Source organism: Moschus berezovskii, chromosome 7 (assembly GCF_049115385.1).
Source record: "Moschus berezovskii isolate FMDL1 chromosome 7, NW_MosBer_1.0, whole genome shotgun sequence".
NCBI classification, from domain to species: domain Eukaryota; kingdom Metazoa; phylum Chordata; class Mammalia; order Artiodactyla; family Moschidae; genus Moschus; species Moschus berezovskii.
In genome coordinates this window covers 71,351,296-71,378,262 of record NC_142466.1, presented here as the reverse complement: position 1 = coordinate 71,378,262, position 26,967 = coordinate 71,351,296, and the positions used below count along the sequence as shown (strand labels likewise).

Here is a 26,967-nt window from a genome sequence, read left to right as displayed (position 1 = left end):
TGGCTGGAATAGCCCCAGAATTGAGGGGGAGGGTCTCTAAAACAGCTTATGTGTCCACCACCAATGGGGGCCACAGTAGAGGTTTTCTGGGGGGAGGTATAGAACCGGCTGTGAGCTCAAAGCAGAGGGGAGGACCAATGGGAGCTGATGGTCAGGAGTGGTCAGCCACAGGATACACTGCCCTACATCAGAGGACTGCAGTCAGGGGCCCCCAGCTGGAGAACCTCCAAGGAAGACCACCCAAACACCCTCAAGAGAAGAAGCCAGAAAGCGCATGGCCACACAGAAGGCTCTTGACACCATGACAAAGCCACAGTCTAAGGCTGCGCCTTCTCCAAAACCCCTCCTCCCCTTCCTATATCAAATCCACAGAAGTGACAGAGTGAACAGTTTCAAAACAGTCATGCTCAAAATTCCTCACTGAACCGGAAACAGTGAGGAATGCCAACGAGAAAACACAGGAAGCTGAAGCCAGAGGCTTCAGCCATGGAGACAAACCATAGGGAGAAAAATATCAGGTAAGGGAGGAGTGGAAGCCAAGAGCAGACTATGGTTCTAATAGGGAGAAGTTGACATTCCGGAGCTCGATAGCCATGGAGCCCTGCCCCTTTCCCCTCACCTTCCAATTTCACTACAAGAACAATAAGAGTTGTTTATTGAAGCAAAGGGATATGGCAGAGCCCCAGGTGGCTAGCAGGCTCTGGGAGGTCCAAGGGTACCCCAAACACCTAAGATCAGCTGTTGAGGCACATCCTAATCCTCCTGTCCTAAAACCTGCAGAAGTAGCTACCACCCAACTCGCCAGTACTTTGTATAAACAGAGGCAGAAAGAAAACAGATTAAAGAGGGATTCCAATTTCTAAAGCATAAACACACAAGCAAGAAACCCTACACATCTGAGCAAAAGCAACACTCTGAAAGAGAACAGCATCAACCATGGAATGTCTCCTGCGGAAACAGAGCTAAGAACACAAACCAATCAGCACTCTAAGTAAATACTATGTACTCTCAGGGAGAAAAGGGAGGATATTATTACAGCCAAGAAACAAGGACAAACTATTATGAAATAAGAACAGTGGTTATAGAAAAAAATCAATTAGAGATCTTAGAGACAAAGATATGTAACTGCTGAGAGGAAACACTCTATAGAAAGGTTGAATAACAGAACAGACATACTTAAAGAGAGAACCACAGAGTGAACCTGGCTACTCTATGGGGTGGCGGGAAGAGAGAAGTGCTTGCAGAAGGAAGCAGAGGTAACTGGGGTCCTGTTGCCTCCCTGCCTGCCGACCTGACCTGGGAAAAACTAAGTGTGATCTTACATCCAGAGCCGAAACAGAAAGAATTGGGTTCCAGTTTTGCTGCCCAACCTGCAGGCTACAGTTTCTGTGTCTGTTTTTCTTGGGTGTGACCAGCCACCATCGTCCGCTATCTGATGCAATTTGTCTTTGAAAGAAGTACCAAGTACCATTCTTATGTATTTTTCCAGTAATAAGTCAAATCTCAGTCAGAGATATTGTGAAATAGAAGGTAACTTAGCCCAGTCTCTTGATTTTTGGACTCTGTCCTCTGAAAACATTATTACTGTTGACTCTATTCAAGAAAAGGATGCTCATAAGGTGAAAAACTGTACTTTTTCAATTGTCTTTCTGACTTTTCAAATCAAGAGTACATCTTGTAGCAGTTACAAAGGAAGTTCCAGAAGATATGTTAGACCTTGATTTATGTGTCTCAGAAACAAATGATTTTATGTAAGTATGAAGAGATAGTATCTGGACCCATTTCATTGGCTCACAGATTTGGTGACCACCACTTTGGAATATGAGTAGATCAGTTTGGGGATGGAAGAGCTTATGTTATTGTAATGTACATGAATAGGCAGAGTCAAAGTGGTAGCTCCAATTTAAAGGATCAGCAAAGACCCCATAGGTAAAATGGTGAAGGCAGACCTATACTTCACTCCTCAGTGAGAGAACTGTGTGGTGAGGCTATGCGTTGTCTTAGAATTCCAACCAGCAGAGTTGCGCGTCAGAATATGACGATGGTATGGAGAGACCAGATCTACAGCAGAACTGTGAAAGAACCAGGTGTGGGAGTGCTGCATGTTGCAAAATGATGGTTTAGAATCTATTAGAAATTCTGGGGACTCCCCTGGTGGTCCAGTGGCTACGACTTTATGCTCCCAATGCAGGCAGCCTGAGTTCAACCCCTGGTCAGGGAACTAGATCCCATGTGCTGCAACTACGGGTTTGAACTAAAAGATCCTACATGCCATAACTAACTGAAGATCCCACATGCCTGGCTCAGCTAAATAAATATTTTTTAAAATTCTGGCTCATTATGGTAGCTGGGTTGCTAAGGACAATGTTAGACTTCACCGTACAACATCAAAGACCTTTTTAGTTGTGGTTTCTTACTGCCTTATCAAGTCTGCTGGTTTTGTGTATAGTGTTACATTGATAACTTCAATTTGTTACAATTAAAATCGACTATGCTCTATATGGCTTCATGGAGGCCTACAATTCAGATTTTTTACCAAATACATTTGATGATTAAAGAAGATATAAAATAGGAAATCCAGCCAGTATCATAGAGTTTAATTGAAACAAGCTGTTATAAGCTCTAAACCCATTACCAGATCCCACTTAAGAGCAGCTCACCACTCAGGCTCTTGGGAAGGGGGTACACTGTTCCTTCCTACACAAGATTTAGAGAATTGATCGAAGCCAATTTGGGATTGGTTGCAGAAAGGGAAAGTGATGGTCATTTACTTGCATTCCTCACACATCTCATGAAAAAGCTGGTTTTACAGTGCCCAGCAATGACATTTCAGGAGCTCAGTGAGGTTACTCACAGCCAGTTACTGGGAGCTTAACAGTCCTCAGCAATCCTGGGCACTGAAGAAAATTTCAAAACATAAACTCTCTTCTGCCTGGGCATCCCAGTGCCTTTTGAGACGGAAGAATAACATGTATTAGTCAGATTATGAAAGAAGGAAAAGAATGACAACCATGAGTCCTAGGTCTGTGCTGAAGATAGCAGAATCTAAAGTGCAAAAGCAGAAAGAAATTTTTCAGAGAGCCATTTCCAGTGTATTCTTCAGCAGCCTTTCCAGAACTATTCTATAGATGAGAAAGCAAGCCATCCCCTGCCCATTCCTTCATGGGCTAAAGATCTCAGAGTGGCTGCTCATCTTAATTTGGGGAAAATAAATTATGGAATATTCCTATGATCAAACTCGACACAGAATAATCTATTTGATGAATTCTTAATGACATCCACATTTTGATGACAATCTCACATTTGAAAATGTTATTTGCAGCCAATATTATTTCCAGCCAAGTAAACCAAATCTTATTCTTTGGGGTTTTCAACTATCTAGACTGGTCTGTGTGTCCTGCAGTTGAGAAGAGAGGCTGATGTGCTGGTAACAATGAGGAACGACCTCCCTGCAAGTGTCCCAATAGCCATGGAAGGCACTGCCTGGGCAGGAAATGAGTCCTCTGGCATTGGAGGCATGTAAACTGAAGCAGAGATTGGAAGACAGTCAAGGATCACACATACCATTGGATTTTATGTGGTATTACATCCCTGAGATTATTCACTTTCTTTAGCATGTTTTTGTTGTTATTTCAACTTCAGACTATTCTCGTTGGTTTACTTTGGGGGGTGCGGGTGGGTAAATGTCATGCACAAGGTTTCCCTTCAGCTCTCCTGCAGCAAATTTCCAAGTCTTTCTAGAATCCGCTTTTCCTTGACCAGAAACCATCATAGACACACAGAGCAACAAATTAGATCTCATAGCAAATTCCAGGAAGAAAAAAGTGATTTATCTGCCACAATTATTCTGGGCAAGCCTGCCGCTTTTGTGCATGACCGAGTGTCTGAGCAGCTGCAGAGTGTGCCTGCACGGGTGTTTGTGGGCGGATGTGGGCGTGGGCTTGGGCATTTTTCAGCCTGAGACCAGAGCAGCGAAGGGTGTGGAGGGGGCAGAAGTGTGAGGGGAAGGGGTGTGGGGCAGCTGCAGGGGAGCTGGTAAGAAGAGGAGGGAAGATGAGAGTAAGTCTTGTAATGTTTCCTGCAAATTTTAATTTCTTACGAAAGAGCTGGTCCACGTAAAATGAGTTCTGTAAAACTTGACAATTGTTTCTTCTTTTTCTGAGAAATGAGCTTTCCATGAAAATTGAGTTACTGTTTCAATTAAACACACTTGAGAGCTGACTGAAAACAGAAATTCAGTTCGGTGATGATGGGGGTGTCTAGGGAGCCAGCATTTCCCACAGCTTTGTCCAGGTGGGGTACACAGAGGGTCTCCACTCCCCTAGCCATGTGGATGAACCCTCCCTCCTCTGAACCCCAGTGAAGCTCAAGACTACATCTCTGAAAGGAAGTTCACCTTATCTTTATTGTCTGCCTCTGCAGAACACAGCTTATCTCATCGACCAGGCCAGGAACACAATGGGCAGGAACCCCACCCCCACAGCACCACTGTTAAGTGGACTTAACAGACAGACGATTACACGGGTTTATGGAGAAGGAGGAGAATGAAGACGTGTGAGACTCGGAAATGGAGGATTCATCAAACTGCTCACAGAAGTCTGTGCTAGATTCTGAGGAGACACAGACGGTGCTTCTCTGGTTGTCAGAGTAGGCGGGGAGCAGACTGGTAAACTAACAGCCATAGTTTCCCTGGCTGGAGGGGTCCCAGCAGAATCAATATTGAGCTAAAGGAAGTGGAGGAAGGAGGGGTGCTTTCTGCTCATAAAGAGTCCAGGAGCACTTCCCAGAGAACAGATCTGAACTGGACCTAGGAGGATGAGGAAAGGGAAAGGAGAGGAAGCCCGCGCAGAGGCCAGGAGGTTGTGCAAGCCTGGGGCCTTTCAGTCGCACTGGCTAGCCCGGAGGTGGGTAGGTGAGGGAGCAGTGGTAGGGAGCCAAGAGGTAGGTCAGGAAGGGACTTGAAGATCTGCACACAGTGAAGGTTCCATCCTGCAGGCATGAGGGAACCAATGGTGCTTTCTCAGTGGAAAGACAGTGAGCTTGCTCTAGGAAGATGGACTGGCAGGTGGGTGGAAGCTGGACTGTGAGTGGGGAGAAGGGGCATCAGTGAGGGGTCTGATGCCACCCTGTAGGCAAGGAAGAATGAATGTCAGGTCAGGGCAGAGAGAGGCGTAAGAGATGTGGACTTAAGATTGGCCACTCCTGGCCACGGACTGATCGTGGCAGGAAAGGGAGAGGAGGGAGGAGTTAGAGAAGACTGTTTTTGAGTCCAGGTGACTGGGAGGATGGCGGTGCCATTCTTGGAAGCTGGGAACATGCAGGAGTAGACGGGAGAAGATGCTGAGTGCAGGTTTGGGTATAGAGAGCCCTGGGGAGAGACATCCAGCAGGGAGGACCAGGATGGGATCAGAGGCAAGGTCAGGCTTAGAGGACAGAGAGGCAGGATGGGCCTGGTGGTTCCCTATGTAACAACACCCCTCCCCCTTTCCCCGTACCTTCTCCCCTTTCATTCCAGGAAGACCAGAGGCTCCATCAAGTCCAGGTTTTCCCTCGGGGCCCTGAGGAACATCAAGGACAATCAGCCTACAATATCTTTGATAAGTATCAAATACAAACCCTCTTTGGAAAAGGAGGCCAGAGCTGAGAAGACCCAGTGGGTGAGGCTGGTGGGTCTAAAGCCTTGTGTCAGTCTGTAGTGGAACAATTGTCCTGGCCACAGCTCGGCCACTGCTGGCTGTGCGCCTGTAGACGAGTGTCCTTCACTCTCTGGGTTGTGTTTTCTCTTCTGCAGGGGAGTCGAGGGCAGGGCTGGACTAGATGGTCTCTGGGGCCTCCCACCCCAGGCAGAGCACTGATGGACTACGATTCCAAGATTTTACATGAGCCTGTATTTCCTACACAGACTAAGACGAAGCAATGAAACAATGTGTAGGATGATATTTTCCTTGGCTGTGGCTTCTTATCTGGAGTCTTCGTAATAGTAATGTCTTGGCTGAGGAGGATTTTGTTTACAAATGCCAGCTAGCTGCTCATGTCTAGTCATAAGCCTTAGCACTGGGGTCTGCAGTCTGTACCCCCTCGCTGGCTAAAGGAAGCCCCATGGGTACAGAGAGGGGGCGATGACTTCAGTAGCTCACCGGGGGACCAGGTTCACCAGTAGGTCCATCTTCTCCAGGAGATCCAGGGGGTCCCATGAAAACATCAGTTCCTGGTTTTCCTGGGATCCCAGGTAAGCCAGGTGGGCCTGGGGGACCTGGAGGACCCTAAAAAAAGACACCTTGTTAAAAAACAGGGCAGGAGGGGACAAATGAATATGTTACATTCACTCCATTGTTGACAATTACCCTACAGGTAGAGACTGGTGTTGCTCCTTAGAAGATGGGGAAACTGAGGCTCAGTGAGATGACATGACTTGCTTAAGAGCTCACACACATAGCTAATTAGGAGAAGAGCTGAGATTTGGACCCAAGTCTTTTTAAGCCCATTATATAATGTTTTCTCCCCAGATATATGTATACAATAAAGATGCAATTTGTTGGAATTCTCAGAGGTGTTCTACTTTAGTTTTCTGATTACCTGAGAGGTTAGTCCAAAACTGCCTATTGTTAGAAAGTGAAAGGGTTAGTCACTCAGTTGTATCCGATTCTTTGTGACCCATGGACTATATAGCCTGCTGCTGCTGCTAAGTTGCTTCAGTCGTGTCCGACTCTGTGTGACCCCATAGACAGTAGCCCACTAGGCTCCTCTGTCCCTGGGATTCTCCAGGCAAGAACACTGGACTGGGTTGCCATTTCCTTCTCCAATGAATGAGAGTGAAAAGAGAAAGTGAAGTCGCTCAGTTATGCCCGACTCTTAGCGACCTCATGGACTGCATCCTACCAGGCTCCTCTGTCCACGGGATTTTCCAGGCAAGAGTACTGGAGTGAGTTGCCATTCCCTTCTCCAGGGGATCTTCCTGACTCAGGAATCGAACCCAGGTCTCCTGCTTTGCAGGCAGATTCTTTAGTGTCTGAGTTAAGGCCTATTGTTAAGCCTTATTAAAATACCCCTGCAATGTACTAGTCTTTTAAGCCTGGGGCTGGGTTTGCTGATGCCACCAGCTTGAACGTTCTAAATGGGTCCTGTCCCACTCATCCAGTGAGTCCTGAACCCTTCCAGCCCTGTCATGATGAGTGGGCAGAAAGGCAGCTGAGCAGAGCCCTCTAGATGGGGATTCTTGACAGGGGCTCAGAGGAAGGGATGGAATGAGGTTGGGGCTCTGGGGACAGATGCATGAGATTCAGCAGAGAGGAGAGGTGGTCCCAGGGGGAAATCTAGAGAGACCAGTGGGGCCCAGCCTTGGGCAAGAGGCTGGGGGAGCAAGAGTTGCCAAGGAGGCAGAAAGAGTGGTCTGGAGAGGTAGAAAGGAGGCTGCCTCAGGGTCGGGAGGCTTTTGAGAAGGGTCGGGAAGTCAAAGTGTGAAATGCTAGGTAGAGAAGAGACCAGCAGGTCTCTGTGATGAGTAAGGGGGCAGAGGGCAGAGCCGGTGGTAGAGGTGAAGGTCATGGGCATACCTTCTGTGGAATTGTTGCTGGAGAAGGCTGTCAGGGAAAGGAGGCAAGTGTAAAGTGGGGCTCCTGACTATAAACTAAGGTCTGACTCACTTAAAACTGACCAAAGATGGAAATGCTGAGCATACATAAATGTAGATGGTACGTATAATGAGTCCCAGCAGCCCACCATCAGCCTCAGCAGTCATCATCTACAGAGGCCAAGCTAGCTTCATCTGTTATCAATCCCTGTGTCCCCCCTCCTGGATCCTCATGAAGGCTGCCTTCCCACCACCACCCAACACCAGGCCTTTTAACAGGCCTTCACACTCACTCTTAACAGCCCCTCACTGTGTATCAGGTCACCGGAGCCAGAGCCGACATCCAAGCCCCAGCCCAGGCCGGAGCCCTCAGCCGCCACTGCCACCTGCAGAGAGAAAAAGTTCCCACGGCTTGGTTTCACCATCACTCTCCAAGGACAGGCATGTCACTGACAGTTTTCCAGTATTCTGTGCCCCAATTCCTGCTGCTGCTGACTTCCCTTCTGGCTTTTATGCCCGGTCCCCTCCACAGCTGCCCTCCTTCTTCTCTCCCTCCCAGCTGCGCAGCCAACATACGGCCAGTGCTCAAACACAGGACACTTTCACAGCCGCTCATCTTCTCTTTTCCTGCGTTTCCAATCCCTACTCATCCTTCAAGGTCCAGTTCCATGGTCACCTCCTCCAGGAAGCCCTGCCCAACCCCGTTTTCAGAGAGAATTCATCTCTCCTGCTCTGTGTTCCCACCAGCCTCTGTGGAAGTCTGGATTTGGCCATGGGGACACCTGGCTTTGAAGCTCAGTTGTGTGTTATCTGTTGGCCCCACTAGGCTAGGGCTCCAGAATTGGCCCAGTCTTGAGACACCTCTGGGTGCCCAGGGTCCATCATGAGATCTGGCACCAAGAAGGCACTCAATGTCTACTTGTTGAATGTCATCAAATTCCTCCAAAGAACAAAAGGAAACTTCCAAAACACCTTTTTGGTACTTAATTCCTGAGGATGGGAACCAGGCAAAGCCTCCTTCAATCATTAAGTAAGGAGGATCTGGGTTAGGGGTTAGAGCTGAGTCTGGGCGGGTTGTGATGGTGTGTGCGTGTGATGACATGGAGGTGGAGAGACAGTTAGGAGGCTGCTGTCACCATCCGAGGGATGAGGAGGCGCTGCACAACTTGACTGAGGGGCTTGGGGACTGACTGGATCAGGGAGTGAGGGCAGGCACTTGAGGACATTTCCTGGCTTCTCTCTTGGTGATCAGGAAGATGGGGTACCATTCCCAGGACAGGGGAGCCCTGCATGGACAGCAGGCCTAGGAGCATGGTGACAAGTTCAGCTTGGGATGTGAGAGACCCAGGGGCCTTTCAGGGCACAGGATATAAAGGAGCTTTATAAATATAAAACTCCTGGGCTCCAGGAGAGAGTCCTGGTACAGGAGTGAGCACTGAGCTCTGACTGGAGGGCACTTGAGAGGGAGAATCCTCTGCGGCTGTTTCGTGCATCCCTGTCCCGGCGCTTTGTGCACAGACAAGCATGGGTAGGAATCTCACCGTGGGTTCAGGAGGCCCAGCAGGTCCAGAGGGGCCAGGAGACCCCTCCTCAGCTTCATCCTAAAGAGAACAAGATGTCAGTGGAGCACTGGGCACCCCCTCCTCCTGTCCCCTTCTCTCTCCAGAAATCATGCTCATCTTCAGAGGAGGCTTATGCAGGAATTTCATATACCTAATCTGTTGAACATGTACCATATGCCTGGTAAAATTTTCCAGGTATTAGCTCATTTGATTCTCACCACGTCCCAGGGAGAAGGTCTACATCCCCATTATACACACGAACAGACAGAGAGGGGTGTGGCAGGGCCAGACGTGGGTGTCCCTCTCACCCACTACCTTGGGTGAGTCTAAGATTCAAAATCATCCAAAAGATGCTTCAGAGTGGGTGCTCCTGTTCCTGCTTTGTTGTGTTTTTAAACCATGTGCTGAGGAAGCAGGGTACCTATTGCAGCTCGTCACAGGTTCCAGACACAGGCACTTAGGGTGGCGTATCTTTACAGGTTATATGCTGGGATGAAATGCTGCATGCTCGTCCTTCCCTTTCTCCCCTCCCTTCTTTTTTCTTGTTGCTTAGACACTAAGTCACATCCGACTGTTTTGTGATCCCATGGACTGTAGCCCACCAGGCTCTTCTGTCCATGGGATTTCCCAGGCAAGAATACTGGAGTGGGTTGTCATTTCCTTTTCTAGGGGATCTTCCTAACCCAGGGATTGATGCCATGTCTCCTGTGTTGGCAGGCAGATTCTTTACCACTGAGCCACCTCTCTTCTTAGAAATTTTTAAAAATCTCATTGGAAAAGTCAGAAGCAACTTTGGTGGAATCACAACCATATATTAGGAACCTATCAACCACCATAGTTCTGCTACTTTAAGGCCATACTTGCTAACATTTAGAAAGGGTATTTCCTTTCCGGGCTTTTGCATGTATCTATTTTTAAATAGTTAAGACCATACAGTATACTAAATTTCATAACCAGCTTTTTTCACTTAGCACTATACAGTATTTTCCTCTGTCATTAAATACTCCTAGTAGGTTTAATTTTAATAGCTGCATAATGTCCCATTATTTGAACATCCTTTAATTCAGTCAACCTCCCTATTGTTGGCTAAACTGTATCCAGTTTTCTTTTTCCATTAGGGACAATACTAAGATTAACATCCATGTACAGAATGCTTTTTTTAATATAAGACTACCTCTTTTAGGATCGATTCCTAGAAGAGAAGTGTCTGGGTCAACAAAATGCAATTTATGGTGTTTATATGTGTTGACACAGAACTCCTCAGAAGTAGTCAATCACTGACACTGCCACCAGCATAGCTGGTCTCACCAGGTCCTCACCAAACACCAGCTTCTCAAAGCACAAAACAGAGGCTCTAAGGACAACTGAACCAGGTTTCCCAACAAATCAATGGCAAAAAGAACAAAGTAGGTAGGAGAAAATCATAGACTAAAACAGACTTAAGAGACACATCAACCAAACAATGTAGACCCTGTTTGGATTCAGATCCAAACTAACCATAAAAAGGCACTTTTAAATAGCCAGGATATTAGATGATGTGAAGGAACCATTGTCAGCTTTGTTAGATGGATAATGACATCCATTATCACCCACTGATGGATGATACTGTGGCAAAGGGAAAAAGATCAACCTTTTAACAATACATATTAATGTGTTTTTGAGTTAAATGATACGATGCTTTGGATTTGCTTTAAAACACTTCAGCCTTCCCCTTCCCTCCACTCCAAAAAGATAGCTGTAGGAGGTGGAACAGATAAAAGCAAGACACATAATGTTGCTGACTGATGTATATGAGGGGGTTTATTACACTATTCTAAGTCCTTTTGGGAATTTTTAGAGTTGCCATAATGAAAAAGTTTTAGAAAAAGAAAACGGAAAACTGACTCTACGTAAAGGCACATGGCCAGCCAGCATGCTGCACCTGATGTGGCATCTCTGTGGGGAGATGCAGTCTTGGGATTTTGTGTGTTCCTTGGGGTGAGGAGCAGAGGAGCAGGGGGACTTCATTTAGGGAGTCACAGAACAGGAGCTGGGGGCCACAGGCATCACAGCCAGCCTGGTGGATTCCAAGTTCATTGCCCAGTCGAGTCTCCTGGGAGCATGAACCCTGGCACCAGGAGCTCCTCAACTGGCTGGGCAGTGGACTCAGACACCTGCAGCAACCTAAGCATCCCAGGTGTCTCCAAGATGCAGAAAAGTTAAAAAACCAGAGCTCTTGCTCACCTCCTCCTTTTATAGAAAGCAACATCAAGACTCACCACAAGTCAGAACCTCAGCCTCCCGGCTCCCAATCTGGGGACTCTTCACTACACCACACTCTTGGGGATGCTCCAGGGCATGAGCTTTGCAGGCCAGTATGCCTGGGTTCAAATTCTGGCCCTGGTCTTAGGGGCGGCAGGCAGGTTCCTTTACCTAAATGTCACTCCCCTTGCCTGGGAAACAGAGATGACTTTCCTTGCACCAGAGTGGTGTTGTGCATAGAATCAGATCAACTTGGAACCCAGAGTGCTTAATGTCCGTGCAAAGGGCTTATTTCTTGCCCCTTCACTGTGAGTTCCTTGGGGACAGGAACGAGGTCATCTTCATCTGTTTCCAAGTATATAGACTGAGCTGCTGTGCATTGAGTCATGACAAGTGAATGAGCAAAAAGTAAAGAGACAAAGCAGTGTTTGATAAGCACCAGTGCTGGTGCAGTGGGCATTTGGGACTTGCAGCTGGCCCTCGGATGTACCATCCCATAGTCCCTCCAGTCCCGGGTCAGCCCTGGAGCACTGTGGCTGAGGGACCACGTGCCTGAAGGTTGACTCAAGGCTCTGAAAGCATGTGTGACCAAGTGCTACTCGGGGAACTGGCAAGCCCAAGCTGGTCACCAATGGAACACTTTCCTTTAAAAATATTGACACTTAAAGGGCAATTTAATTCCCCAGTTCACACAAGCCCATGCTGAAGACTGGCTGTGGGTTTCCCACTTCTAAAAGACAAAGTCACAGCCCTTAAGTAGTGACAACCTCACACCTGTGCACAGAACTTTCCAAACATTCTCTGACCTGCATTTCTGACTTGATGTCACAGCTACCCTCTTTTACAGATGAGGAAATGGAGGGCCAAAGAAAAGGATTTGCCTGAGGTCGTATAGTTGTAACCCAGAATTATAGAAACTCGTGTTACAAGGCACCTGAAGGTAATTTGACCCTCTCCCCACCCCAACACACACACACACACATCTTTGATGCTTCTATTTCCTTTATAGTCTCTGCCACAACTTACAAGCTTTCTCACCTCCAGAATGGGAATCTCATGACATTTGAGATGGGCCTTTGTACCTTTCGGCACGTCTGCCCGTTAGACTCACTTCAATTAAAGATGTGGGCAACTTGGGACACAAAGCCAGGTGCCTTAGGTTCTTACCTCTTGCTTTATCTCTACAAACTGCAGAGCGTTCTCTCAAAAGCCCCAATTCTGCAGGTTGCAAACCAAGATGAAAACCCAGGCCCTTCCCATGATGCTGGCCTTTCTTTCCCTCCTCTGTAAGACTGGCCAAGTCAAATCTTCACACCCCTACGTGAAGTGAAATCTTCACTTACCGGAGGGGCCCCTCTTTCAGGGGCTACTGAGGGTAAGGGGAGTGGGGGCCCCTCAGGGGGAGTGCTGCCCAATGTGTCTGCCCCAGCTGCAGTAAGGGGCTCCTCTGTCGTGGCTGCTGCTAAGTCTTCATCTCCAGGACCCTGAGAAGGCAAAGCAACATAAGGACTCGTGTCACCTCACCCACAATGCCATGTGCACACTGCTGCTGGGGAGTTCTGTCGACTGTCCTTTGAGTGGTGCTAGCCCAGTTTCAAAGCACTTGCCTACCTACAACTGTCATTACTCCCGACATACTCACCAAAGCACAGGTTCATGATCCTCTTCTGAAATGTGCATCTCTGCTAAGCCCTCCTCCCTAGCAGTGCTCACTGCCTCCCCCTACCCCAGCAACGCTGTCTAACTTTGGACCACACTCTGAGAAAGTTCTCCTCGGACAAAGCTGGGCATGGTAGGGTCAGGACCAAGCCTGCTCCCCTGACACCCTCTGCCATGCTCCTCAGTTACATCCTGCCTCCCTCTGTGGGTGCCGACCTAAATCCGTGCCCTAACGAAGTCGCCTGTGCATTTGGCTCTGGGAAGGCCAGCAACTGCTCCTGTCTCATGACCCTGACCTCCCTCCCCACTGTGAGCTGGAGAGGATGCTAGGAGACACCTACGGAAGTGACCCCTTCCTTGGAGGCCGCTGTGGGTGTGATGAAAGCCAGGTCATCGGTGGGGACCCCACTGGCCTCTTCTTCCTCTAAAGTGCCAAGCGACACATCTGCTGCAGCTGCTGCTGTTGCAGAGCCTTCTTCACTGACTGGACTCTGAAAGGAAATTGGCGCAAGGGATCGTCCACTGCATCCATACCCCGGGTTGCTGGGTGTGTGACTGCAGGGAGGAAACTACTAAGGTCATCAGACAAAAGCATGGTCATAGCTCATCTAGGACCAGCCTTAGCCCACAGACCCCCCCCACCCAGAACTCCAGGCTTAGAATGCATCCCTCAGGTCATCCCCTCCGTGCCCCGGAGACCCCTCCAAGACATCTCTGCTGGATACACATCTTCAGTAACGGGAACTCCCCACCTGCATAGGAAGCCCTTCTATCTCCAGACAACTCTACTAGTTTAGTTTCTTTTGAGTAAAGACTGGAACCTGATCCCCAGTTTTCTCACCCTGTGACAAGGGATTTGCCTTTAAAGAAGGAAAGGTAAGGGGGGAGAGAAGCAAGGTGAAGAAGAAGAGGGAGAAAAAGAAAGAGCAGGTGGTAGTGACGATTAGTTAATTAAAATAGCCCATGTAACCACCAAGTGGCTTGGGGAGCTGCATCACCTGGCAAGGGCATACCCTCCCCACTGTAAAGTTTCCTTGTCTGGACATTAGTACCAGAGGTGAAAGGCTGAGAACGAATGTGTGGAAGGATCTCAAGGACCAGTGTTGGTATGTGACGGCCTGACGACCCCCTTCTTTCACGCACCCAGCAAACATCTACTGAGTCCCCAGCATCTGTAGGGATACAGACAGATCTATGAGCAAGATGTGTGTGCTCCCCAGCCTCACAGAGCCCACAGCCCAGCTGAGAGCCAGAAATGAGCAATTTACCAGTCTACTCTTAATTACAATTGTGATGAGGCCTTCCAAGCAGACATTCGTGGGTGCTGAGAATGTGTCTGACAGGCAGACTTCACAGCCTGGGAGGCACCTTCCTAATAAAGTGATGTTTGAGCTGAACTCTCAGGAGAAGCAGGAATTAAAGGAGGGAAGGGTGAGGAGGAAAAGGTCCAGACAGACAGGAGGTGGGGTGGGAGGATTCTAAGGCAAGGAGGAGTGAGACACGTTCCAGAAATGGAAAGAAGGCCAGTGAGGCTGGCGCACCAGGAGCAGGGACAGTGGCCCAAGGTGTGGCCCCGAGGCTGGACCCTGCAAGCCGCGGCGGCCAGGTTGGGGAGCAGGGACTGCAGGCAGGACAGTGGGAAGCCTCCCACAGAGGAGGAGCAGCGAGCGAGGGGGCAGGTGGCCAGGAGAGGCCTGAGCCGTCGTCTGGGCTGGGATGCGCTGGCTCGATCCAGGGGGCCGGCACTGGAGAAAGGCAGAAAGAGGCACAGGTGTGATGTGTTGAGGCAGAAAATCAACAAGACTTGACACGTGACAGAATGTGGGAGCACGGAGAGGGGAGAGAATTATGGATTTGGCAGCTGGGGGATGAGGACTCCATCATCTGAGACAGGAATCCAGCAGTGGAAATAAGGAGTCTAGGTTTGAATCTGTTGAGTCTGAAGGACGTGCAGGACAGCCATCATGACAGTGTTACAGGACAGACTTGCAGTGTCCTCGGATCCTTGCACCCTGCCTTCAGGAGATGGGAGTGTCTCTCCATGATGCCTGAAAGGAGGGTTGAGAAGGCCTGGCCAGGCCATTGGACCCTGCCAGGGCCTGCTTGAACCTGGACCCTCCACCGTGCTCTGACCACCTGCGTTTGTGCCCAGAAATGGGCATGGCTGTGGTTGCCATCACCTCCTCCACTCACACCCAGCACTTCTCCACTCCCGCTCCTGAGCCCTGCATCAGCCCTGCGCTGTCCCCATGCCTCCAGGGGCCACAGCACACTCCACAGCACACTCATAGGCACCGGCAGACCCCACCTCTGAGGGAGTATTTGTCAGGTGCCCCCTCCCCATTCAGGTTCTTCTAGATTTGTTGGACAGAATGGAGACCAGCCCACTCAGAAGGCTGGGATCTGCTCCCAGCTGTGACCCACAGCCTTCCAGCACTTTACACTCTTTACCAGAGTGACCATTTCTCCAGGGTCCTGGGTGGGCGTAGGGAGGGTCAGTCCCCCGGTGGGCACGCTGTTGGCCTCTGCTTCCCTGGCAATGCTGACGGGCTCCTCGGGTTCTCCTGCTGCTGTTGCTGCCGAACCTTCTTCGTTTTCTGGACCCTGAATAGGCAGACATCACCAGGGCCACCATCACTGACTTGCTGCCCTATGGCTGGAAGGAACTGAAACTGCCCTCCCTGAGGTCACCAACCATCATTGTGACAGATCTGATGGATGTTTTTCAGGCCTTTACTCAGTGGGATTCTTGGCAGGAGGTGGCATCATCAACTATTCCTACAGCAAGGCAACATTCCTGGTCCAGACCTAGACATGGCCCCCCAAACCCACCTGCCTACCTCCCAGCTTGCTTACTTCCTTCTTTCCCTACTCAGGAGTCAAGGGATCTAAGATCCTTCTGTGACTATGTCACTTCCTCCGAAATACCCCTCAGTGACTCCCCACTTCTGCTGAGCGCTCAGGTTCTTTTTCACAGCATCTGTGGTCTCAGAGGCCTCTCCAGCTGAGTTTCCCTTCCCCACTGCTCACGCCTGGCCCTGCAGGCATGCTGCACTTGTGTAGGTCTTTTGTGTTCATCTTGATGCCTCTGGCTTCTGCTCCTACTGGCCTACCTCCTAAAATACCTGTCTCACTCCCATCACGAGGCTACTTCTAAGCACCCCCCAGTTTCCCCTTCAGCATCCTTTACCCAGATAGGCCTCCTGGACCCCCAACCCTGGGTTCTGAGCCCCCTTTTTGGTGCTCCCCTGTGCTTCTCCTATCGTACCTCTTCCCTCTCTGTCCCCAGGGGCTGGATCTGTCCTTTTCACCTGGTGCCCAGCACAGCGCAGTACTCCACAAATGCCTGCTGAATCAGTCAACAGAGGCCCCGGCCTCCAAATCTGAGTCTACTTGGACTTGGCCCCACAAGGCTATCACTCTGTACTTTGCAAGCAGGTGAGAAAGACCAGTGTCTGCTCCCACCCGAGATGCCGCCAAACTCCAGAAACAAGTGAAGTAGAGCATGCACTCTGAGCTGCTTACCAGAGTGACCCCCTCCCCGGGGTCCTCGGTGGACATGGAGAGGGTCAGTCCCTCAGTGGGCACGCTGCTGGTCTCTGATTCCCTAGCAGTGCTGATGGGCACCTTGGCCTCACCGGCTGCTGCTGTTGCTGCCAAATCTTCTGTGTATGGACCCTGGGAACAAAGACATACTAGGGACTGGATCACTTGCCCATAGCCCTGATCAAGAGGGCTGTGGCTGGCAATGTGCATCTCTATAGCTTCTTTACTCAAAGTACTTCCTCATCTATGATGTTGCCCCAGCTCCACAAAAGCCCCTTGAATCCCTGTGGCAGGAGAGACTGCAAGGTCCCTGTGTTTTCCACCTGATTCCAAGCATCTGTTTGCCACACCAGTGACTGGGAGATCGCTGCCTCCTGAGACACCTGCTCGGGTACTAGACACTTCAGTCTAGCCCCGTCTGCCTCCCTGTGACCTCTCCTGTGTGCCCATCCAGGAGCATAGGAACAGGGTGAGTGTCTTCCCCCATGACAGTGCTTCAGGGATATGTAGGCAGAAACCCTGTCCTCCTCAGCCTTCTCAAGACTGGACACCACCCTCTTTCCCTGTGACTTAGTTTCCTTAGAAAGTTCACAGGCAGATTCTCTGAAGGTTACACAGCAGATGCAGGATATGAAGAGAGCAGCTTTGGCTGCTGGTGTCACCAAACCTACTGTGCTTTATCTCGGTTTCACAAAGGTTTATTTTTTAAAAAAAAATTTGGGGTGGGGTTTTGCTCTGTTTCATTGCAGAAAATAGTTCTTTTGATACTAAAAACACTAACCTGATCAGAGTTAGATTTCTTTGCTGTAGGACTTAAAGCCTATAACCAGAATACAGAGAGGACCATTTCCCAAACTCACTGGGCTACAGAACTCTTTTCCCAAAGAACATTAAATCGTTATAGAATTATTGTCCCCAAAAAACAGAGAAAAGATGATGTCATAGGATTTTAACATATTATTGACCAGGGGATTAAGCTGATCGCTGAAGAATTGATGCTTTTGAACTGTGGTGTTGGAGAAGACTCTTGAGAGTCCCTTGGACTGCAGGGAGATCCAACCAGTCCATTCTAAAAGAGATCAGTCCTGGGTGTTCATTGGAAGCACTGATGCTAAAGTTGAAGCTCCAATACTTTGGCCACCTCATGCGAAGAGTTGACTCACTGGAAGACTCTGATGCTGGGAGGGATTGGGGGCAGGAGGAGAAGGGGACGACAGAGAATGAGATGGCTGGATGGCATCATCAACTCGATGGAGGTGAGTTTGAGTGAACTCCGGGAGTTGGTGATACACAGGGAGGCCTGGCGTGCTGTGATTCATGGGGTCACAAAGAGTCGGACACGACTGAGCGACTGAACTGAACTGAAAGCCTTTGGTTGGCGATTTGTTATATAAGTGAATATTGAAACACTCCAGTCAATAATGTTTGGGTAGCAAAAGACGCATTAATACATCTCTGGTCAATAAATTGTTAAAATGAGATTTTATTCTGACTCAGTGTCAGCTAAAGTTCCAAAGGGCAAGTATAATTCAACAGGCTTCAGATAACCTCTGTTAACCTCTAAAAAAACAAAAGAGCCACGCACAGAGACAATGAAAGGAAACGGAATCAGCTCTATCCTATCCTACCGGCATTCGCCCTCCACCTGCCTCTGGGCTACGTAAGAAAAGGGAAAGAATTCATTTAGGGGCTAAGCAATTAGAGAATAAGAATTCCTTTCAGCAATTTCCTAGTGGCGTAGTGGATGGGACTCAGCCTGCCAACAGAGGACACAGGTTTGATCCCTGGTCCAAGAAGATTCCACATGCTGCTGGGCAGCTAAGCCTGTGTGCCACAACTACTGAGTCTGTGCTCTAGAGCCCAGGAGTTCAACTGCTGAAGCCCACCTGCCCTAGAGACTGTGCTCCGCAGAAAGGGAAGCCACCACAACGAGAAGCCCACGCACACAATGAAGAAACCCTGACTCATCATAACTAGTGAAAGCGACGAACACCCAGCACAGCCAAAAATAAATAAATAAAATTTTAAAAAATTATTAAAAAAAGATTTCTCTGGAGACAATTTTCTGTGCTATGGCTTCCCGCCCCCCAACTCCACCATTTGTTAAGCAGAATGCATAGTCTTTGGACTTTGGGAGACAAAGGGACTGGTGTTTAATTCCTCTAGGGAAATACCAAAGGCAAAAGCAGGGAGCCATCTAGATTCAGAGTGGAGAGAGAGAGAGAGATAACTGTCCTGCTCTTGCTTTCCTGGTGATAGAATGCTAACAACCGCTCCAAAAAGAGCCATTAAAGCCATCCTGAGATGAACTCAACCCACAGGGCCCCCTAGAGGTTCAGGGTGACCAGAGGGTGGAAGCCCAGGAGGAAGTTAAAAGGTCAAAAATGGACTTGCAGGAGGACCTCTGGGGAATCATAAAAGCCCCCCGAGAGAATATTCCAACAATAAGACATCTTCCCCCACAAAAGGCCCAGATCATAGTCTGACCAGTCACATAAAACTGTCGTTTTTCTCCAGATGGGCCAGGCTCTGCAGATGTTGAAAACAGCTGTTGGGGGGGGGGGTGATGAGAGAGAGGAGAAAGAAATAAGAAAATAGACAGGAAGTTCCTGTGCTTCCTTCCCTGCCTGGCTCCTGGTTGTATCTATATTTTTATTGGATTTTTGATATTATGCTGGAGTGGATTTTGGAAATAGCTGTGAAAATAGGCTGTTTACCAGACACTGACTGGGAGAGAAGTGTCTTGAATTTTTGTCCCAGGATAGGGGAAGGAATGAGCTGACACACTGTTCTTAGCAAAGGCCAGAAGTAAGAAGGTTCTGAGTTGGAGAAGGAAACGGCAACCCACTCCAGTATTCTTGGCTGGAGAATTCCAAGAACAGAGGAGCCTGGCAGGCTACAGTTCATGGGGTCTCAGAGACGGACACGACTGAGCACTAACACAGAGGTAAGAAACACAATATGTTTTAATTTGGCACCCTCCACGTCCAGCATTTTAAACAACTGGCTTTGCACGTGTAAAAGCCAACTTCCAAACAATACAGCGGACACACCTGCAATAAATCTGATTCTGTCCTGTAGGGGCTCAAAGAGCAGAAGAGGCTGTGCATCTTCACGACAGGAGGGAGTCAGGTTCTGCATTGAGAACCCAGTATTCACCTCTGGGGAGGTTTGAGGACCAGCTGGAGCTGTGTCTCCTCCCCTGTCCTGGCACATCCTTGGGGAGCATCTTGGGCCCTGGGACTCCCACCTCCTCTGTACCAGAAAGAGGGAGGCCATCTCCATGGTGTTCAGCTAAAACCCCTGCAGCCTTCTGCAGTGCCCAAGACAAGTCACCATCAAGTCTGAAATAAGCAAGCAAATGTACTACTGACTTATATGAAATTTACCATTCACTCACCTCTTCAGTGACATGAAGGAAGGCCCCATCCCCTGAGCCAGTGTCTGGAGTCGGGGAACCATCCACAGTCTGAACTGTCTCCAGTGTGTCATTCAGGATCTCACCAGACCCTACAGGAAGCAGGCATTTTTCAATGAATAACTGCACTTTGCAAGTGAAAAAGAATGAGGTTTCTTTTCATCTATGACTTGAAAAGATGTTCGTGATACAGGATTAAGAGGGAAAGGTGTTGCAGAAAGACAGACACTGGAAGGCAGTATTGCAAGGTGGTTTCAATTACAGGCTCCAGCATCAACTGTAGTGTGAGAACCCAGCTCTGCTGTTTACTAGGAATGTGACCTGTGGCAAGTCATTTAACTTGTGGCTCAGGTTGCTTGCCTATAAAGAAAGGATTGTAATTCCTATCTCATAGGGTCATTTTTAAGATTATGTGTTACAAAGATTAATTAAGCTAACATAAGAAAAGCATTGAGGACAGTGCCTGACATACAGTTAGCAACGGATAAATGTTCATTGTTAGTGTGGTTCTATATTTGTTTTAGTTTTTTAGTTTAGTTCAGTCGCTCAGTCGTGTCTGACTCTTTACAACCCCATGAATCACAGCACGCCAGGCCTCCCTGTCCATCACCAACTCCTGGAGTTCACTCAAACTCATGTCCATCGAGTCGGTGATGCCATCCAGCCATCTCATTCTCTGTCGTCCCCTTCTCCTCCCGCCCCCAATCCCTCCCAGGATCAGAGTCTTTTCCAGGGAGTCAACTCGTCACATGAGGTGGCCAAAGTATTGGAGTTTCAGCTTTAGCATCAGTCCTTCCAATGAAGGAAAAAAATATGTGTATGAGAATAAATGCTTTATCATCATTAGATATATTATCATCAATATATAATTAATATATTATGATGGCTGGATGGCATCACTGACTCGATGGACATGAGCTTGCGTGAACTCTGGGAGTTGGTGATGGACAGGGAGACCTGGCGTGCTGTGATTCATGGGGTCACAAAGAGTCGGACACAACTGAGCGACTGAACTGAACTGACACATGATATATAAAATATATAGATACATACATCTATATGTGTGTGCAGGTAAACCACACATACGAGGCTAAACCACAGTACTTAATATTGGTTTCCTCCGGAGGACAGGAGAGGAAACTACCATTTTTTTGGTTCGTACAACTCTGCATTGATTGAACTGTTACCGCAAGTTCATATTTCCTTTGCAATTTAAAAAACAAATGGAGTCCTAAAGCAAAGACAAAGACATTAAACTAACACAAATGCCTGCCTGTTATGGGCTAGGTCCCAGGCTAACTCGTGCCATGCACTCCCTCCTGGAATCCTCTGGCTGGCCCATCAGTGCTCCCTACAAGGACCTCCCACCACCTCACAGTCGGTGGGCAGAACCAAGGTAGGAGTTCCACGTTCTCAGTCTCCCCACTGTCATCCCATGGCATGTGTCCTGCTCTGACCTGCATATTAGCACCTTGTGATTACTAGTCCCATTTTGCAGAGGAAGAACGAGGTCCCACACAAGAGGCTGGGAGGGGCCCTGAAGCCAGCCATTTATACACATGCTGTGCGCAGCCATATCCCGCGGTAAGGACGGTGTCGAAGGGAGGTGCTGAACTATTCATGGGAACCTGTGCCCATGTGCACTTTAAAAACCTTAATGCCCTGGAGTCATCAGCCCCTCACCCTCTCACTCTCCCTACTCTGGCCACCAGGGGGTGCTGTGCAAGCAGCCAGAGGGACCCCAGGTCTCTGCTCACCCACCCCTCCCCTTGAAGGATGAAGGTGAGGGTGGCGCAAATGTCCTGGGCAGGGATGGTGTCGGCAACCCTTGGAATACAACTCTTGGGAGGCTTTCCCTAGCCAGAGCTGGGGCTTGGGGTCCAGCTCCTTCCTCTAAAGATCTCTAGCCAGCTCTGCTGTTTTCGCTTGGCCTCTCTCTGCCACAGAAGGAATCTGGTAGATGCTGCGCTCAGACTGGGTCCCACCTCCTACGCACTTACTTCTCAGTCTAGGAGAGGCCTCGCCTCCCAACCCCGCAGTCTCTGCCCTCTCCTTGCTCCTCTCTCGGAGATCCTAATCACCCCCTGGAGAGCAGCATGCGCAGCTCACAAACCACTTCCATACCCGCAGCAGCAACATTCAACCCTCTCATCCACCCGGGAGGCAGGGGTTGTGAATGCTCCCAGTGGACTGAGGAGGAATCCAAAGCTTGCAGTTTGAGCAGCTTGCCCAGACAGCAGAAAGGTGGCTGAGCAGGGCTTTCATCCAAAGGGTCTACTCTCAGCCAGCAGTCTTTCCATAGCTACACCCTGACTCCATACTGGTATTGTAACTTTATTAAATTATTATACAATTTTTTTTTATTCAGTACTGTATACCTTCTCTCACAAACAGACTTCCCAAGGTTACTTGTTAAAATAACATTCATTTACTGATGAAAGTAAAAGTGTTAGTTGCTCAGGCTTGTCTGGCTCTTTGCAACCCCATGGACTGTAGCCCACCAGCTCCTCTGTTCAGGGGATTCTCCACGCAAGAATACTGAAGTTGTTAGCCATTTCCTTCTCCAGGGGATCTTCCTGACTCAGGGATCGAACCTGGGTCTCCTGCATTCCAGGCAGATTCTTAACCATCTAACTCACCTTTTTAGAATTATAAAATACAGAAGAAAGAAGAAAATGAAAACCACCTATAATCATGCCACCCGGAGATAACTACTCACAACATTTTGTTGTATATCATTCTAACACACTGACACATACACAGCTCTATGTGGCTATATATAAATAGATATAAGTAACATATATTCAAATTTAGGGTAATAGCACACATATAGTTTTGAAAGCTGCTTTTCTTATGGAGTCCACCATGACTATGTCCCTGGGTAATTAAATCTTCTGTGTCACCAGTTCCAGGGCTGCACGTGTGAATGTGGGGGGGTCTTGTACCTAAATCTTGGTGCTCTGATGTTGGCTATAACTTACTTCAATTTGAATGGCTACCCCTCTGATAAAGGGCAGAAAACGCAGGGTGATCTCAGGCTGTGGGCACATGTCCAGCTGCTGCCTGGGGGATCTGTCAGACCCTGGACTTCTGCCGGGGCTCCTCTGTATAGCTGAGCAATGGTGAGAGCCTTGGATGGGGAACCAGGAGGCCAGGCCTGCTGATAACCTCCTGGGTATCTGCCCTTCTCTGGTCATCCGTTAGTTTCCGATAAGAGCCAACAGGAGTTTAGATGACCTGATCCTCTGAGAGTCGGTGAGTTTGTGGCCAAGGCTGGAAAGAGTAGGGATTCTGGAGTCAGGCCTGAGTGCTGGCTCAGTTCCACCACTCACTAGCTGTGTGACTGTGGACACGATGTTCACCTTTCCAAGCATCAGTTTTTCCATCTGTAAAATCCTGGCTAACACTACCAACTAGGAGATGTGTTGTAGGGATTGGAGAGGAAGTATATAACACTTGGCACACAGTAGGTATTTAATAAACAGTCACAATGATCACAAGCTTTTCACACTCCAGGCCCTCCTAGAGGGGTGGAGTCTGGGGGTTAAAAGTTCTTGGTATCAAGATTAAACGCCAGCTCTGCCATTTATGAGCTATACAATCTCAGCTGGGTGACATCACTTCTCCATGACTTGACTTCTTATTTGCAAGATGAGGATGATTGCAGCTCCTTACTCAGGGTTGAGGGGAAAGTCAAGTGAGATGCTCCACACACACATCATCTATACATAAACACATCACCCAGTCGTCACTCAGTATAACCCACTGAGTATGAAGGAATTCCAGGGACTTGCCTTGCTCAGGGCTGCTGTGCAGGTCAGCATTCAAGTTGCTGGTTTCCTTGGTCCCTTCGGGTACAGGTTCACCAGAAAGCTCTGCATCCTCAGAGGCAGGGGATGGAGTTGGAGGTGTGCGTATGGGTTCAACTTTTGCTTCTTTAGCCTGCAGGGAGGAAAAATGAGACCCAAAAGGATTTACTTGGCATGAGAGCAGAAAAGATGGCAGTGAGTATCACTGGAGAAAACAGTATCTCCACAAAAGCTGAATAAACCCAGAAAACCTTATCCTGCCTATTGTGTACCTGGGTCATCACTGATCTTCCCCAGTCCCTGAAAAAGGTACATGTTGGGGTAATTAAATTTTGTTCAGTTTACAGAGAGACTCTGCTGGTCTTGGCTGAAGCTCTTGGAGCACAGAGGTCACATTCCTGTGATCCCGGCATCCCAGGCCAGCACGGAGGAGGTGCTCAGTAAAGATGTATTAGAGGGAGGAGCCAGAGGGAAGGAGAGAGGAAGGAAGGATGGAAGGAAGAAAAGAAGGGAAAGAGGGAGGAAGGAAGGGAAGGAGGGAGGGAAGAAGGAAGGAAGAGAGGGAGCAATGGGGAAGAGGGCTGTGTTCAGTGAAAGGTGGATAAATCCAATCCCAGATGTATACTAATCATGCATGCCTATGAAAAGAAAAGACAGGTGTGGTTTCCTTTCTAGGAAACTTCAGTTTCTGTGTAGCTTTTCCAAAGCCAACCTATATCTTAACCACCTTTGCCAACTAGGAAACAACAAACAAACAAAGAAACCAATAGTTGGAAACAACAGTTAAGAGACCTTAGAAATCCTGATAAAGGGTAGCAAAGGTCAGCCCCAGACCCAGAATCAAATAGCAGTTCCTGACCCAGGGCTTATCGGTGGTCAGACAGTCTCATCATTTTGTGAGCTCAAGAGACAGTGGTGAACAGAAGGATCCTGCTGACCAGTGTTGGATCTGTGGTAAGAACAGGAAATAACTAAGACATTAAGGTTTCAGGGTAAAGTTCTTACCACAACCATCACTTACCTATCCTGACTAATAACAGAAGGCTATTTCCTTAATGTCAGAAACTAGTATATAAATGATGAGTCTCTGGTCCATCAGAACAAGAAAGATTCTTATGGGCCCCATAACTTAGGATTTAATGGTTCAGTTCTCATAATCAAACTCAGGTCAAATCCCAAGTCTCCTCTTATTAGCTATGTTATGTTGAGTAAGTCATATAACCTCACTGAGCCTCCGCTTCCTCCCCTATAAAATGGGGCCAATAATAACTACTTAAAAGGTATAAAATGCATGGAGGTGCCTGGTACAGGGCCAGGTTCAGAGCATGAGCCCATAAATGGTAGCCATCATCCACATTAACTAGATGTGATTTCTCTGGGTATTGATATTAAAGGTAGTAATTCGATGGATATGAGTTTGAGTGAACTCCGGGAGTTGGTGATAGACAGGGAGGCCTGGCGTGCTGTGATTCATGGGGTCGCAAAGAGTCGGACGCGACTGAGCGACTGAACTGAACTGAATTATGTTTTTGCTCATCTGCACTTGTAGTTTTTTCAATAATGAATATGGAATATTTATGTACTAAAAAAAAGATGTAGTTTACTGTACTATAAAGTTTCCAAGGTGAAAACAAGGATGGAAGGCTTCAAGAAGTTGAGCCTTGAAGAATAAACTGTTTCAGAAAGCAGGAATGGAGGAAGGCATTGAGTTAAGAAGGGACAAAGCACTGACAGAGTCTGACAACCTGAACTTGGAGAGGGTTGGAGGAGTAGCAGGGAAAAAAGCCTAGGGAAGCAGCAAGAGGGAAGGACTGGCTCTTAGGTGAGAAATCTGGGCTTGTACCAGGAGCAACAAACAGCATCCCGCGGGTATCAGGATGGGGGAGTCTGGGTAGGTGTGTACTTTAGGGAGTTCACCCTGGTGTTCATGAGAGCATGGATCTGGGGGGTTGAGGTTTAGGCCGGGAGACCAGGAGGATGCACTCAAGAAGCCTGGTGAGGCAGGAACCAGGAGGAGGAGGAGAAGCAGGACCCAGGCACACTCCCACCCAGGAGAGGCTAGGAAGAACACCAAGTAAGAGCTCCTCATTCCCAGCCGTATGGTGATCTAGCAGAGCAGTAAGGACCTCTGGCCCAGGCAGGTCCTCTCCTCTCCTCTCCCTGCCAAGGGTCCTGGGGAAGCCACTTCACATGGTTCCCTGATGGGGCCAAGAAAGCCTGTGTCTATCTTGGAACAAGGCTGCTGGTGCTGGAAGCCAAGTGGCTTCATAAGGGACGTGGAATTTGAGATGAGGCAGGCAGGGCAGGTCAGGGTGCCGGAAACAAAGGACAGTCAGGAAAGGGTGGGCTCAGCTTAGTAACTCAATGTGGCAAATGCTGAGTTACAGGGAATCACTGACTCCAGCCTGTCAGCTAAAAACCTCTTTAGACAAACTCCACCAAGGCAGCCATGAAGCCTGGGTTCAGGGAAGAGCTGGTGAGCTAACCCTTGGTGGTCAGGGTCAGGGGTCCTGCCTCCAACAGGCTGCTGTTGGTTTTTAGGGATCAGTGTAGATGGAGAACCAGTGTGGTCTGTGACAAAACACGAATGTTGAGTCTCTAATTTTAAATTAAAATGTGGTAATTTGCTGGCCCTCATTCAACACATATGTCTTGAGGCCCTACTGTGTTCCACGGCTTGGCTGATCCCTGGGATATGGAAATGAATTCATAAGAAGGGCATCTGTCCTTGAACTGTTGGACAATCGGGGAGACACAGACCCAGACACTACTCGCTGTGAGATTACAGGATGGAGAGCCACACATGAGGAGGGGAGTGTGGCCGTGGCCTCCAATGAGGGGTTTTGGACTGGCCCCTGAAGGAGTGGGAACTGGCCGGGTAGAGCTGGGATGGGTGAGAGCCCGCCTGGCAAATGGAACTGCAGGAGCCAAGGCATGGACGAGGGGTGAAAGGGCGGGGTGTGCTGGGAATCTGCGACCCTTGGGTGTGGCTGGAAGAGAGGTCCTGGATGTGGAGAAAAATCCTCTGCAGAAATCTGTGTAAGACAGACGCTTGATCTCACTCCATTCATTCACAAATCTGAATGTCTGGGCATGTGCCCAGGCAAGGGGCTTTTCTTAAGACCATCTCCCAGCTCCGCCCCCTGCCATACATACACATAC

General features: G+C 48.6%; 1 protein-coding gene across 1 annotated transcript in view; it reads right to left on the bottom strand.

Annotated features, from left to right (window-relative positions):
• The window catches only part of COL15A1 (collagen type XV alpha 1 chain), a 105,474-nt gene that overhangs the window by 36,811 nt on the left and 41,696 nt on the right, over nucleotides 1-26,967 (bottom strand). Inside the window, exons 6-15 of the mRNA XM_055427133.2 lie at nucleotides 23,791-23,938; nucleotides 19,979-20,088; nucleotides 16,558-16,710; nucleotides 15,484-15,636; nucleotides 13,374-13,523; nucleotides 12,717-12,857; nucleotides 9,112-9,171; nucleotides 7,864-7,956; nucleotides 6,138-6,263; nucleotides 5,496-5,558 (exon numbers count right to left, since the gene is read on the bottom strand). Coding sequence (XP_055283108.2) covers nucleotides 5,496-5,558; nucleotides 6,138-6,263; nucleotides 7,864-7,956; nucleotides 9,112-9,171; nucleotides 12,717-12,857; nucleotides 13,374-13,523; nucleotides 15,484-15,636; nucleotides 16,558-16,710; nucleotides 19,979-20,088; nucleotides 23,791-23,938 — 1,197 coding nt within the window. The remainder of the gene's footprint in view (nucleotides 1-5,495; nucleotides 5,559-6,137; nucleotides 6,264-7,863; nucleotides 7,957-9,111; nucleotides 9,172-12,716; nucleotides 12,858-13,373; nucleotides 13,524-15,483; nucleotides 15,637-16,557; nucleotides 16,711-19,978; nucleotides 20,089-23,790; nucleotides 23,939-26,967) is intronic.